The 12,058-nt window shown below is 47.3% G+C and overlaps 1 protein-coding gene across 4 annotated transcripts in view; it reads left to right on the forward strand.

Annotated features, from left to right (window-relative positions):
• GRIK3 (glutamate ionotropic receptor kainate type subunit 3) overlaps positions 1–12,058 on the forward strand; it is a 250,049-nt gene that overhangs the window by 173,756 nt on the left and 64,235 nt on the right. For all 4 annotated transcript variants that reach the window (XM_077337278.1, XM_077337281.1, XM_077337280.1 and 1 more), the window contains exons 6-8: positions 2,602–2,775; positions 3,845–3,988; positions 11,796–11,903. In XM_077337278.1, the coding sequence (XP_077193393.1) occupies positions 2,602–2,775; positions 3,845–3,988; positions 11,796–11,903 (426 nt within the window). The remainder of the gene's footprint in view (positions 1–2,601; positions 2,776–3,844; positions 3,989–11,795; positions 11,904–12,058) is intronic.

Raw genomic sequence — 12,058 nt, forward strand, 5'->3', positions numbered from 1 at the left:
TCCCTGAAACCGAAAATCAAAGGCAGTGATGTATGTTGGTGAATCAGTTGGTATGATAGAGTTTAAAGGTTTCAATGGTTTTAAGTTTTAATGTCTTAATTTCATATTAACTGTAAATTGTACCACATTTTAAAACGATGGAAGCTGCCCCGAGCCAGTCTGCCGGGAGGGTCGGGATATAAATAAATAAAATTAATAAGCAAAATGCCTGGCTTTGCAGTGTGGCGGATACCAGTCTAGGGTTGCCAACTCCAGGCTGGGTCTGGAATTCCTGCCAAATTACAATTGTCAGTCTACAGAGATCAGTTTCTCTGGAGGAAATTGCAGTTTTGGAGGGTGGACTCTACAGCAGTAGAGGTTCTTCCCGTCCCCAAACTCCACATTCCATGAACTCTTGATACCTCCAGGAATTTCCAAATCTAGAGTTGGCAACTCGGTTCTGATCCAAATCCAGCCACAGCAAGATGGAGTTGATTACTTGTTCCCCCAGTCCCTGGTGGCCTCTTTGCCCCTTGGTTCAAGATGCACATGCACTAAGGTTGCAGACATGGGCTTGTCTTGCATGCAGGGGGGAAATTCACGTGGGTAGCCATGGGTGTCTGAAGTAGCACAACAAAACAAAATCAGAGTCCTGTGGCACCTTTAAGACTAACAAAGATTTATTCAAGGCGTGAGCTTTTGAGTGCAAGCACTCTTCCTCAGTCCTCAGTTGGTCTTAAAGTTGCCACTGGACTCTGATTTTGTTTTGTCATGCAGGGGAAAGTTGGCTTTCAGAATTGCTGTGGAAAGCTGAGCCAGAGGGAGCAGTGAGAAAAGGAAGATGCTCTTCTTTCCAGGTGCTTTTCCGTCTTGCCTGAAGCAGAGCCCTGTTGCTGCCACCCTGTTCACTATTTTTATTTATTGTATTTATTTATTTGGAGATTTATTTACTGCCCCTCTCAGGAGTGCCGTCTCGGGGTGGTTTATTACAATATAAAATTCAATAAAACCAATACACCTGACCACTCTAAAATTAAGATCATTTAAAATAGTTTAAAACTACCCTTAGCACTGTTGCATGGGCAGAAGCAATAGCAACTTGCGACCAACTAAATGTTAGAATTGGAGGAAGCGGGGAAGAGGCGGGAGGGCAGAAGGGGCGGGAGGGAGGCCTGGGACTTGGGTATAATGTTAATTACCAGCTGGCCTCAACCATTGGCCTGGCAAATGAGCTCCATCTTGTAGGCCAGGGGTAGTCAAACTGCGGCCCTCCAGATGTCCATGGACTATGCTGGCAGGGGCTCCTGGGAATTGTAGTCCATGGACATTTGGAGTTCCGCAGTTTGACTACCCCTGTTGTAGGCCCTGTGGAACATGTAGAGTTCTAACAGGTCCCTGATCTCTCCAGGGAGCTCAATTCACCAGGAAGGAGCCAGGCCCAAGAAGGCCCTGGCTCCGGTTGAGGTCAGGTGGCTTTCCTTAGGGCTAGGGATCCTTAGCTGATTTGCACTGCTCGATCAAAGAGCTCACTGGAGAACATATTTAGAGAGGTGGTCCCCAGCTGTGGGCACAATGGCCCTCCATTTCTCCCCAGTTTTTTCTGCTTCCTTTTGGGGGGGGGGTCGGGGGGGGAGTTTCTTCCCAGAAAAGTCAGAAGCTGTTGAACGTGTTGGCGATCTTGGCATTTGGCGCTTGGAAGTGGCAAGAAGACCGAGATTTAATATCTCACTTTTCAAATGCCAATTTCCCTCCCTTCTCTCAGATACTTAAAATGTATGCTTCTGGGTTGGAATTATAATAATTACAATTAATTATCCTAATGGGTGGCAAGGCAGTGCCTCTCAGCTGGAATTGGCAAGAAGCACAAGTTGAAGCCCATTTCATTGGAGCTTGCTCTTGCAAATGTCGGTAGGAATTTGAAGGGAAGGCAGGGGAGTGTAGAGTAGACCAGCTGTCCATCTCCCAAGGCTTTATACTCACCCGGGGCCATGGCACAAGGCCCCAATCCCTGCAGGGCTGCGTGCTCCTCCTATGTAGCAAAAACCAGCATTGTTCAGAGAAGGGGGAAACATTGTGGTAACTGATTCATTTATAGCCCACCTTTCAAATTGAAATGCTAGGCGAATTGCGCATCTAAAATCAATGTAATAAAATTGTGGTACTACTGCAAACAATTCACTACGGCTGGATCACAAAATTAGAGCGCAGCCTCAGGGATGACTGTATAATACATGCAACTCGCAAAAGAGTAAAACAGAATTGCAAAAATTAGAAAGCAATGCACTATATTTCCCGTGTTCATTTATTTGCATTATTTATAGTTTGCCTGTCTCGTTTGGACTCAAGGCCGATTGCCCAGAGTGAACCTGTATCAGCTGACAGGATGGGGACCTTTGATAAACAATGCAATAAGATTAGAGATGTGGGACCAGTCAGAAGTCTAAAAACAGAACTGAAGCAAAGAATGTTAACACGACACTGTAAATGCTGCAAAAATTACAAAGTAGCCCCCCAGTGCATGCACCCAATGAACAAAGTAACAATGAACAAAGTTGGATGACAAAATTTGACAAACCACACCAAACCAATATCATGAAACCAAGTTTCTCTCTTTCGCCCAAGGACCTTTATGCATTGGATCTGGAGCAGTATCGCTACTCTGGGGTCAACTTGACCGGCTTCCGGATCTTGAACGTGGAGAACCCCCACGTATCTGCCATCATTGAGAAGTGGTCCACGGAAAGATTGCAGGTGGCCCCCCGTCCGGAGCCAGGGTTGATGGCTGGAGTGATGATGGTACGTGGTACGAGGGTCACAGCTTTCTCCTCTTGCATAAAATTGGATTGGGGTCGGAGGTCAGTCTGTTGCAAGAACTTCCCCTTGGGTTGACAGGGAGCCCAGTGCATTCCTTGAAGTAAGTCCACACATTATGTAGCAAGCCACTGGGCAAAACTGGTCATCACATATGAATGTCTGCTAGAGACGAGCAGCATAAGGGTGGGCTTAATTTTGTTCCCACCCGCTGCAACTCCTCTCCCAGTTAGCTCACCTTGCGGGATTCCAAATGCATGGTTGTGGGAACCTGTGCTGAAGGCACCCTTGGCTGTACATGCATGCACAGACTGGATCAAAGCCAGGCATGGGAGGTATGTCTCACAGAGGGCTTCAGAAGGCAGGAGCCAGAAGAGCCTTGCTGGATCAGGCCCGTGGTCCATCTAAGACCAGTGGTCCACCCTGTCTTACACAGTGGCCATCCAGTTCCTCTAGAGGTCCATCTACAGCAGGGGTAGTCAAACTGCGGCCCTCCAGATGTCCATGGACTACAATTCCCAGGAGCCCCCTGCCAGCATTTGCTGGCAGGGGGCTCCTGGGAATTGTAGTCCATGGACATCTGGAGGGCCGCAGTTTGACTACCCCTGATCTACAGAGTATAGAGGCTGAGGCCTTTGCCTGATGCAGCCTCCTGGCACTGGGATTCAGAAGTTGAGTGCCTTTGAACGTGGAAGTTCACTTTAGTTGCTTAACTAGTGACTAGGAGCCACTGATAGACCTCATTGGCAGTCTTTAAGTAGCAGCTGGACAGATCCTTGTCATGGATCCGTTAGGCTGATCCTGCATTGAGCAGGGGCTAGATGTGGCCTCTTCCATCTCTGTGACCTCCTTTCCAAGAATCTATCTAATCCCCCTTTAAAGCTGTCTGTGGTTGTGGCCACCCCTACATCCTCTGTGAATCCCACATTTTAGCCACTTGCTGTGTAAAGAAGGAACCTCATTCCCATTATGGATTTCCTTGGTTGTGGTGGGTGGGTTGCAAGTTTGCCTTCCAAACACTTATCAATGCAAATCCTGCTCCCCTTCATTTTAGACAGATGCTGCCCTGTTGTACGATGCAGTCCACATTGTCTCTGTGTGCTACCAACGGGCTCCCCAGATGACGGTCAACTCCCTCCAGTGCCATCGGCATAAAGCCTGGCGGTTCGGTGGCCGATTCATGAATTTTATCAAGGAGGTAAGAAGAGCGTCGTTGGCCAGCAGCCTCTGTTGTAATGGTCCGGGACAATGCTGGCCCCGGAGAGGCCCTTTGGTTTTTGCAGTTACGTTTGGCTGAAATATCGAGTAAGGTGACACACTTCAATCTCCTGAATGGGTCGGCCGATCAATGAAAGCTTCAGCGGGAGCCAACTGAGAACCTGCAAGAGAGAAATTTAATCAGTGGGGCAGAAATATAAAGCGTGCTTGTTGTTGTTTCTTAATTATTATTTTGATCTGAAGAAGTAGCATTCAGAATGGCTTTTCATCCTAACCACTGTGACGGTTTCTGTTTGCTGAACTGCATCTTCTTGGACGCTTCCCCCAGTGGCTCAGAAAGACACCTAGAATAACGTTCGGCTTTAGCAATGTTATGCAAATGTAATTAAGTTAAGTAATTAATTGATTAAAAGGCAGATGATTAATCACCTACATCTCAATCGGCCTGTCAGCCCTGACGTTTAGGTCGGGCGGGGAAAAATGCGTCCATGAGATTGGCAGACAAGGGATGGGAACGTTTGAGGCTGACGCTTTTCTTCTTGCGGCCCTCCCAGACGGAAAGGACCCATGGGGTTCACTTTCACTGCTCGGGCTCCAATGAGGGTCTCAGCGCCTGTGTGCCAGCAGCAGTTCTTGCTTCTCAGTCCAGATGTCTTCCTCCTTCTCAGATACAAACAGGCATGTTTTCTACAGCAGTCCCCTGTCCTGACCTGGATGGTCCTGACCTAGCCTGGGCCTGTTCTGCACACAATAGATAATGCACTTTCAGTGCACTTTAGAAGTAGATTTTCCTGTTCTACACAGCAAAATCCAGCAGTCAAAGCACAGTGAAAGTGCATTATCCCATGTGTGCGGAATGGGCCCTGATCTCATCTGATCTCAGAAGCTAAGCAGGCAGAATATATACAGCTCTTTTTTAACACCCACCCTCCACCCTCAGCCACCAGATATGTGAACAAGACTCACTGGAAAAGATAATAATGCTAGGAAAAGCTGAAGGAAAAACAGTGGGTTGACCCAACATGAGATGGGTGGGCTCAATCAAGGAAATCACAGCCTTAAGGTTTCAAGACCTGAGCAATACAGTCAATTACAGGATATTTGTGAGGCCATTAATTTATAGAGATCCTGTAAGTCGAAAGCAATATGTTGGCAGGTAACTTGCATACACTAGCTATGTGCACTCAGCACAGGAATCCTGACCAAAAGCACACCTGTACTGGTTGATGGACACTCAGTAGACCACAGACACTCCCACTGCTCCACAACCAGGGAGCTCTGACTGAATTTTACACCTAGTTCTTTTATCTCTCCCTACATCCCAAGGAAAAGATGCAGGGGGAGTGAACAGGGTAAACTACAGAAAGTAAACCCATGTTCCTCATGCTTCTGCAGACTCAACCAATGCCATCCAGTCCCCATTCATCTCAGTGTTCTTCTTTGCTCTTATGTGACAAACCATGGATCGATGGAGAGCACAAGTCTGCAAAACGGCTTCAGAATCTCCACTATAACAATTAAATTGGGGAACAAACGCAAGAAAAATACACCTCACTCCTGTCGGCCAAAAAAGATTATGATCTTATGGCTCTTACATGACTTCTATAATGTTCACAAGAGACCTTGTCCTTATGCTCAGTTTGAAATTTTTCATCGCATGCAGCTATTTTTACAAAGCTGAAGAAATTTTGCGACGAAACGGTAGTCTAGTCTTATCTTGACAGTATTAAAGACTCTAAAGTCAAGAACTTCTCCTTGTGTTTAATGTTAACCTGTAGTAGGAACACAGGAATTCTTCTCAATAAATCTTGCAGTTATTGAGCCCCATGGTTCCTCCCCCCCCTATTTAGTTGGTGGTGGCATGGCCCCTCCCCCTCCCCCTTTCCTAACAGTTCATTATTTTAAATATATATATGTTTGTGTATGTATTTCCTTATTTTCAAAAATAAATCATCCAGTCAAAATATTCAGTGCACAATAAAATCACTAGAGACGGAAAATGGATTGAAATGACAGCTAGTAAATTTAGAACAGCTGTAAATAACTCCAAAGCAAATCGGAATAGTACAAGCAACAGTGAACTCACAATGCAGCAATAAGAATCCAGAGCTCGATTAATCAGAACCAAAATAACTGGGCCAAAGCAGAGCTGGGTTTTTTGTTTGTTTGTTTTAAGTCTCCATGTGGGGTCTAAATTCCAATAGGGAAGGTGCCAGTAAGTCCAATGTCCCACAGATGTGGCACCATGACTGCCTCGGTATCTCTCTAAGAAGGGCCTCCGAGGATAGTCTTGGTGGAGAGTTCACCAAGCAGGGTCCATAGAAGGAAGTAGCCCTCTGATGAGACCTCAGTTAGCCAACATGTCTGGCTAAGAGCTGGTGGGATCCAGAAGGCCTTCTCCATTACAGAGGAAGGTGGGATGATTCCAGCCCATCCTCAAAGCAGGCTGTTGCCTCCTCCCAGTGATGCTCGAGAAAAACACTCTGGAGAAGAGCAAATCACTGCGCAAAGAGAAGAGGTCAGCTGACCTCAGCTTCCAGTGCCACTTCACCCGTCACCTTCTCTCCAGGGGCTTAATTTCCATTGATCTGTGTAAAGGTTTCCCTCTCAAGTGGAAGTAATTACCATGAGAACAACAGGCACGGCAGAGTGCTATTCAGCTTGTGGAGGGAGAAGGAGGAGGAGTAACCTCACCTCTGTGCGCACAGAAAAAAAGGCACTAGATGTAGGTATTTCTTTGAATCCTACAGACGAAGAGTGGGCTGGAAGTTAATCCGTTCAAACATTTGGCCTTAAAATAAGACACTATTTCCTTACATTGAGGGCGACCAAATCATGGGAAGAGCCATTGTGCTCACAATGTGATGCTTAACAGGTCTTGTTCTCTGACTGGGCATAGATAATGGTTTTTCAGAGACAAAAAGATAGTATGGAAGACCTACTGCTGGCTGGCGCTCAGTCATTTGTTGTTTCCTGCCTCATTGTAGTTTCTGGTTATACGGTCTTAGCAGATTTCTGCAGCACTGGAGGAAAAAAAATTGCAAATTGTTTTTCCTTGGAGTCATAAAACTACCTTCTGTTGAGTCAGACTCTTGATCTTTTGCGACCAGTCTATTCTGAGTGGCTGCGGATCTTCAGAATTTCAGATTGGCCTTTTTCATATCACCTACTACCTGACCTGGGCCTATTCTGCACACAATAGATAATGCACTTTCAATGCACTTCAGAAGTAGATCTTCCTGTTCCGCACAGGAAAATCCAGCTGCCAAAGCACTTTGAAAGTGCATTATCCTATGTGTATGGAATAGGCCCTGGATAGCCCAGGCTACTCTGAACTTGTCAGTCCTCAGAAGCTAAGCAGGGTTGACCTTGGTCAATATTTGGATGGGAGACCACTAAAGAATACCAGGGTCACTATGCAGACACAGGCCATCCACCAGTGAACTTCTGTTGCTTTGAAAACCCTATGGGGTCATCATAAGCCATAACAGAAATCCGGTTGACTTGTGTGGCCCAGTCTCATGGGATCTTGGAACCTAAGCAGACTCAGACCTGTTTAGTACTTAGGTAAGAGAGCACCAAGGAATTCCTGGGGTGCAATGCAGAAGTCTGTGTGCATGTAGATTGCTTTTGCAATGACTTTTGGTTGACCTCATTGGGTTTTCAAGGCAAGAGACTTTCAGAACTGGTTTACCTTTAGCTGACCTTGGTATAGCATGGACTTCTTTGTTGATCTCCCATTGAAGTGGTAACAAGGTCCAACCCTCCTTAGCTTCCAATCTCTGATGAAATCTTGGGCCCTCCAGGACAGAGCCATGGCAGAAGTAGACGATGACAAACCATCTGGTCATCTCTTGCCTTGAAAAACCTGCAGCATCACCATAAGCTGGCTGTGATGTGATGGTACTTTCCACCAACCCTCCCTGAGCCATTCTTCTGATCCCAGCCCCTCCCCTCTGGACAGAGCAAATGACAGAGCTTAAGCAAATGACAGGACTTAAGATAATCCATTTTGTGACTGCAGCTCTTGTTGGTTGTAATGGGTGATCCCATTTTGCCTGTTCTGAAAATGGTTGTGTGCACCACTTACAGCTACCCTCGCTGTGGCTGAACTCCTTCTCCTTCTCAGGAAGCGCCCAATTGCTGGATTCCCTTCATCTCAGGCAAACTTAGGAAGAAAAGTTGGTGGAGAGGATGTTGGTGTTTTGCCTCTTCCCCCTTGGGTGGTTCTTAGTCTTGGGCTGTTGCTTCCCTGCTTTTTCCAACCCGTTTACAAAGTTGGCTGCTGGAAACCAGGAAAAGAGAGGGAGCATTCGTCCTTTGGGATGACCTAAGCAGAAGGCAATTTTCTGTAAGAGAAGCCAAGAATTCCCACCTGTGCTTCTTTTGTCAGCATGCAGCAGGCTTTCTAAAGCTCCCACTGTGAGGCAGAAAGAGCCCAGATTTTCAGGGTGGATTTATCTCCCTCCTGCTTTGCCAGCTTTCTTCTGACATTGTTCTGTTTGGACATCTCTCTTGACATTGTTGGGCTGAGCTGGAATCGTATGGGAAACACAACTCAGGATTCGTAAGTTAATCGAGAACCCTCAGAAGACCTGGGATGAGAAGTGTCTCAGAGTCTGCTGTTTAGGAAGGGGTTTATTTATTTGTATATCCATACTGCTGGTGAACCCAGAATAGCTGATAATATTGTTTTCCCCTAATTTATCCTCATGACAGCCACAAACGTGGATGCACATGAAGCTACCTTATACCTAATCAGGCTATTGGACCATCAAGGTCAATCTTTTCTGCTCAGACTAGCATTAACTCTCCAGGGCTTTGAGCAGAGGACTTTTACATTCCTTGTTGCTTGGGCCTTTTAAAAAGAGAGACCAGGGATCTGGTACCTTCTGCATCCCAAGAAGATTTTTCCCATGGAGTCATGGTCCCTCCCCAACCCAGAGAGGCTGAGACAGTGAGCTTCCCATGGTCACCCACCGAGCTTCCATGGAAGAGCAGGGGTTCAGACCTGATTGTTCCCAGTCTGAAAGGCAACACATCGAAATCGCAAGATGTCACATTCCCATTGTATGTTGCATTGGTCAGACTGCACCTGGAGTACAATGTCCAGTGCCAGAGTCCTCATTTCAAAAAGAATTTGGATAAAATTGAGAAGGTACAGAGAGCAACAAGGATAATCTGAGGCCTTTCTTTGAGGAAAGGCTGAAGGACTTGGGAATCTTCAGCCTGGAGAAGAGGAGGTTGAGAGGGGACATGATTGCTCTCCAGTATATTGAAAGCTTGTCAGAGGAGAGCAGGGCCCATTCTGCACACATAGGGTAATGCACTTTCAATGTGCTTTGGCACCTGTGCAGAACAGGAAAATCTACTTCTAAAGTGTGTACTTCTAAATCTATTTTGTGCAGAATAGGCCCAGGAAACAGTTCCTGTTGGCAGCAGAGGTTAGGACCCGTAGTAATGGGTCTAAACTTCATGTAGAATCATCCTGGCTAGATATCAGGAAATCCCCCCCCAGAGTAGTAGAACCTGCTGCCTAAGTAGGTGGTAAACTCTTCCTCACTGGCAATCTTTAAGCAGCAGCTGGGCAGATACTTTTAATGGACGTGTTAGGCATTGAGCAGGAGGTTGGACGAGATGGTCTGGATTGCCCCTTTCAACTCTGTGCTTCCATGAAACTCTAACCACTGTGCCACATTAGCTCTCCTGGTGGGTAGCTCCTTTGCTAGTGAGCTCTCTGAGTGGTTGGTTCTACCTCTCTAGCTGTAACTGCAATGCCCTTTGGTGCTATGGAGTCCACTATCCAAAGGAGCTGTTTTCTCCAGGGGAACTGACCTATGTCATCTGGAGATCCTTGGTCATTAGAATCATCATAGAATAATAAAGTTGGAAGGGACCTGCTGGGTCATCTAGTCCAACCCCCTGCACTACTGTAACCTGCCACCCCTTTGCCTTCTCAGAATCAGCCTCTCCGTCAGATGGGTATCTAGCTTCTGTTTAAAAATCTCCAAAGATGGAGAACCCACCACCTCCCGAGGAAGCCTGTTCCACTGAGAAACCACTCTAACTTCCAGGAACTTCTTCCTGATGTTTAGATGGAATTTCTTTTGAATTAATTTCATCCCACTCATTCTGGTCTGTTCCTTTGGGGCAAGAGAGAACAATTCTGCTCCTTCCTCTTTATGGCACCCTTTTAAATACTTGAAGATGGTTATCAGGTCCCCTTTCAGTTGTCTCCTCTCCAGGCTAAACAGACCAAGCTCTCCCAACCTTTCTTCATATGTCTTGGTCTCCAAACCCCTCACCATCTTTGTTGCCCTCCTTTGGACACGTTCCAGTTTGTCAACATCCCTCTTCAATTGGGGTGCCCAAAACTGAACATGGTACTCCAATTGAGGCCGAACCAGAGCAGAGTAAAGTGGTAGCATCACCTCCCGTGATCTGGATACGATACTCCATTTGATACAGCCCAAAATCCCATTTTGAGCCTCTTGTGGCGCAGAGTGGTAAGGCAGCCGTCTGAAAGCTTTGCCCATGAGGCTGGGAGTTCGATCCCAGCAGCCGGCTCAAGGTTGACTCAGCCTTCCATCCTTCCGAGGTCGGTAAAATGAGTACCCAGCTTGCTGGGGGGTAAACGGTAATGACTGGGGAAGGCACTGGCAAACCACCCCGTATTGAGTCTGCCAAGAAAACGCTGGAGGGCGTCACCCCAAGGGTCAGACATGACTCGGTGCTTGCACAGGGGATACCTTTACCTTTACCTTTACCTTTAAAATCCCATTTGCCTTTTTAGCCACTGAGTCACACTGCTGACTCATGTTCAATGTAGGGTCTACTGAGACTCCTAGATCCTTTTCGCACATGCTACTGGTCCTACTTGGAGGCTAGCAACCCTACTGGGATCTCTTGGGGGACAAAACTGTATATCCATGGGGGTTGTTTCAGATTGCCCAGTGAAGAATTAGGCAAGTCCTGGGAGGATGGATGCCTCTGGGTCAGAGATAAGTGGAAGCAGAGAAGTGTTGTGACCGGGGAAGGAGGAGCCAAAGCAGCCAGAGGCCTCCCTTGAAGCTGTCATGGGAATGAAGAGAGGGCAGAATGGGCTGGTCTGACTGCAAGGAGTGGCCAGGCCATGGGTCTTCAGCCTGTCTGTTAACTTAGAAGCCCAGCCCCAAAGATGAAATTATGCATGTGGACTGTGTTTGCAACCTCCAGGTGTGTCTTAAAGGTCTCCCACTGTTGGAGTTGGATCTCCAATTGATCAAGATCTGTTCCCATGGAGGATGGACTTTATGGCATTATAGCCTGCTGAGGTCCCTTTCCCCAAATCTTCAGATATTTCCCAACCTGGAGCTGGCAGCCTCGGGAAGAGGTGGTGGGACAGACTCGGGCCCTTTTGCAAGCTCAGGTCGGCTTCCTCTCAGAGTCTGATTGGCGGTCCCTCAGGCAGCTTTGAGAAGTACCTGCCCTCAGCAAACAAGCCCTGCTTTCTTTCCCTTGGCCAACCCAGCCGCACTCTATGCGGAACCAGGAAGGCGTGAGTGCAGACCGGGCCAGGAATGTGGTGGGACTTCTGGAACTCAGCCTCGGCAGAGCAATGACAGAGCTGATGATTAATTAATCATGCCCTGTGGGGAGAGAGGATCAGTGTAAGGAGTAATTAAAATGAAGCAGCGTGTGGCGAAATGTGATTTATGGGCCTCACTAAGGGGCTCCTTTGTGCCCCCACCTTGATCTTCAACACCCCCGCACGCACACCGCTATAATTTCCACTCTTTCTTCTGCAGGCCCAATGGGAAGGCTTAACCGGCCGCATCGTCTTCAACAAAACCAGCGGGCTGCGGACGGATTTCGACTTGGACATTGTCAGCCTCAAAGAAGAAGGGCTGGAGAAGGTCAGTTGGGTGGGCTCATTATTGGCACTTTCCTCCCCCCCCCCCGCAAGCCCCGTCAAAGCAGTTGTAGCAGGAGCCTGAGGAATGGGGTGCAGTCCTGCTCGACAATCCTTACACTATTGTTTGGACCCAAGAAGGAAAGGGGGGATGAAGTG

This window comes from Paroedura picta, chromosome 5, assembly GCF_049243985.1.
Source record: "Paroedura picta isolate Pp20150507F chromosome 5, Ppicta_v3.0, whole genome shotgun sequence".
NCBI classification, from domain to species: Eukaryota; Metazoa; Chordata; class Lepidosauria; order Squamata; family Gekkonidae; genus Paroedura; species Paroedura picta.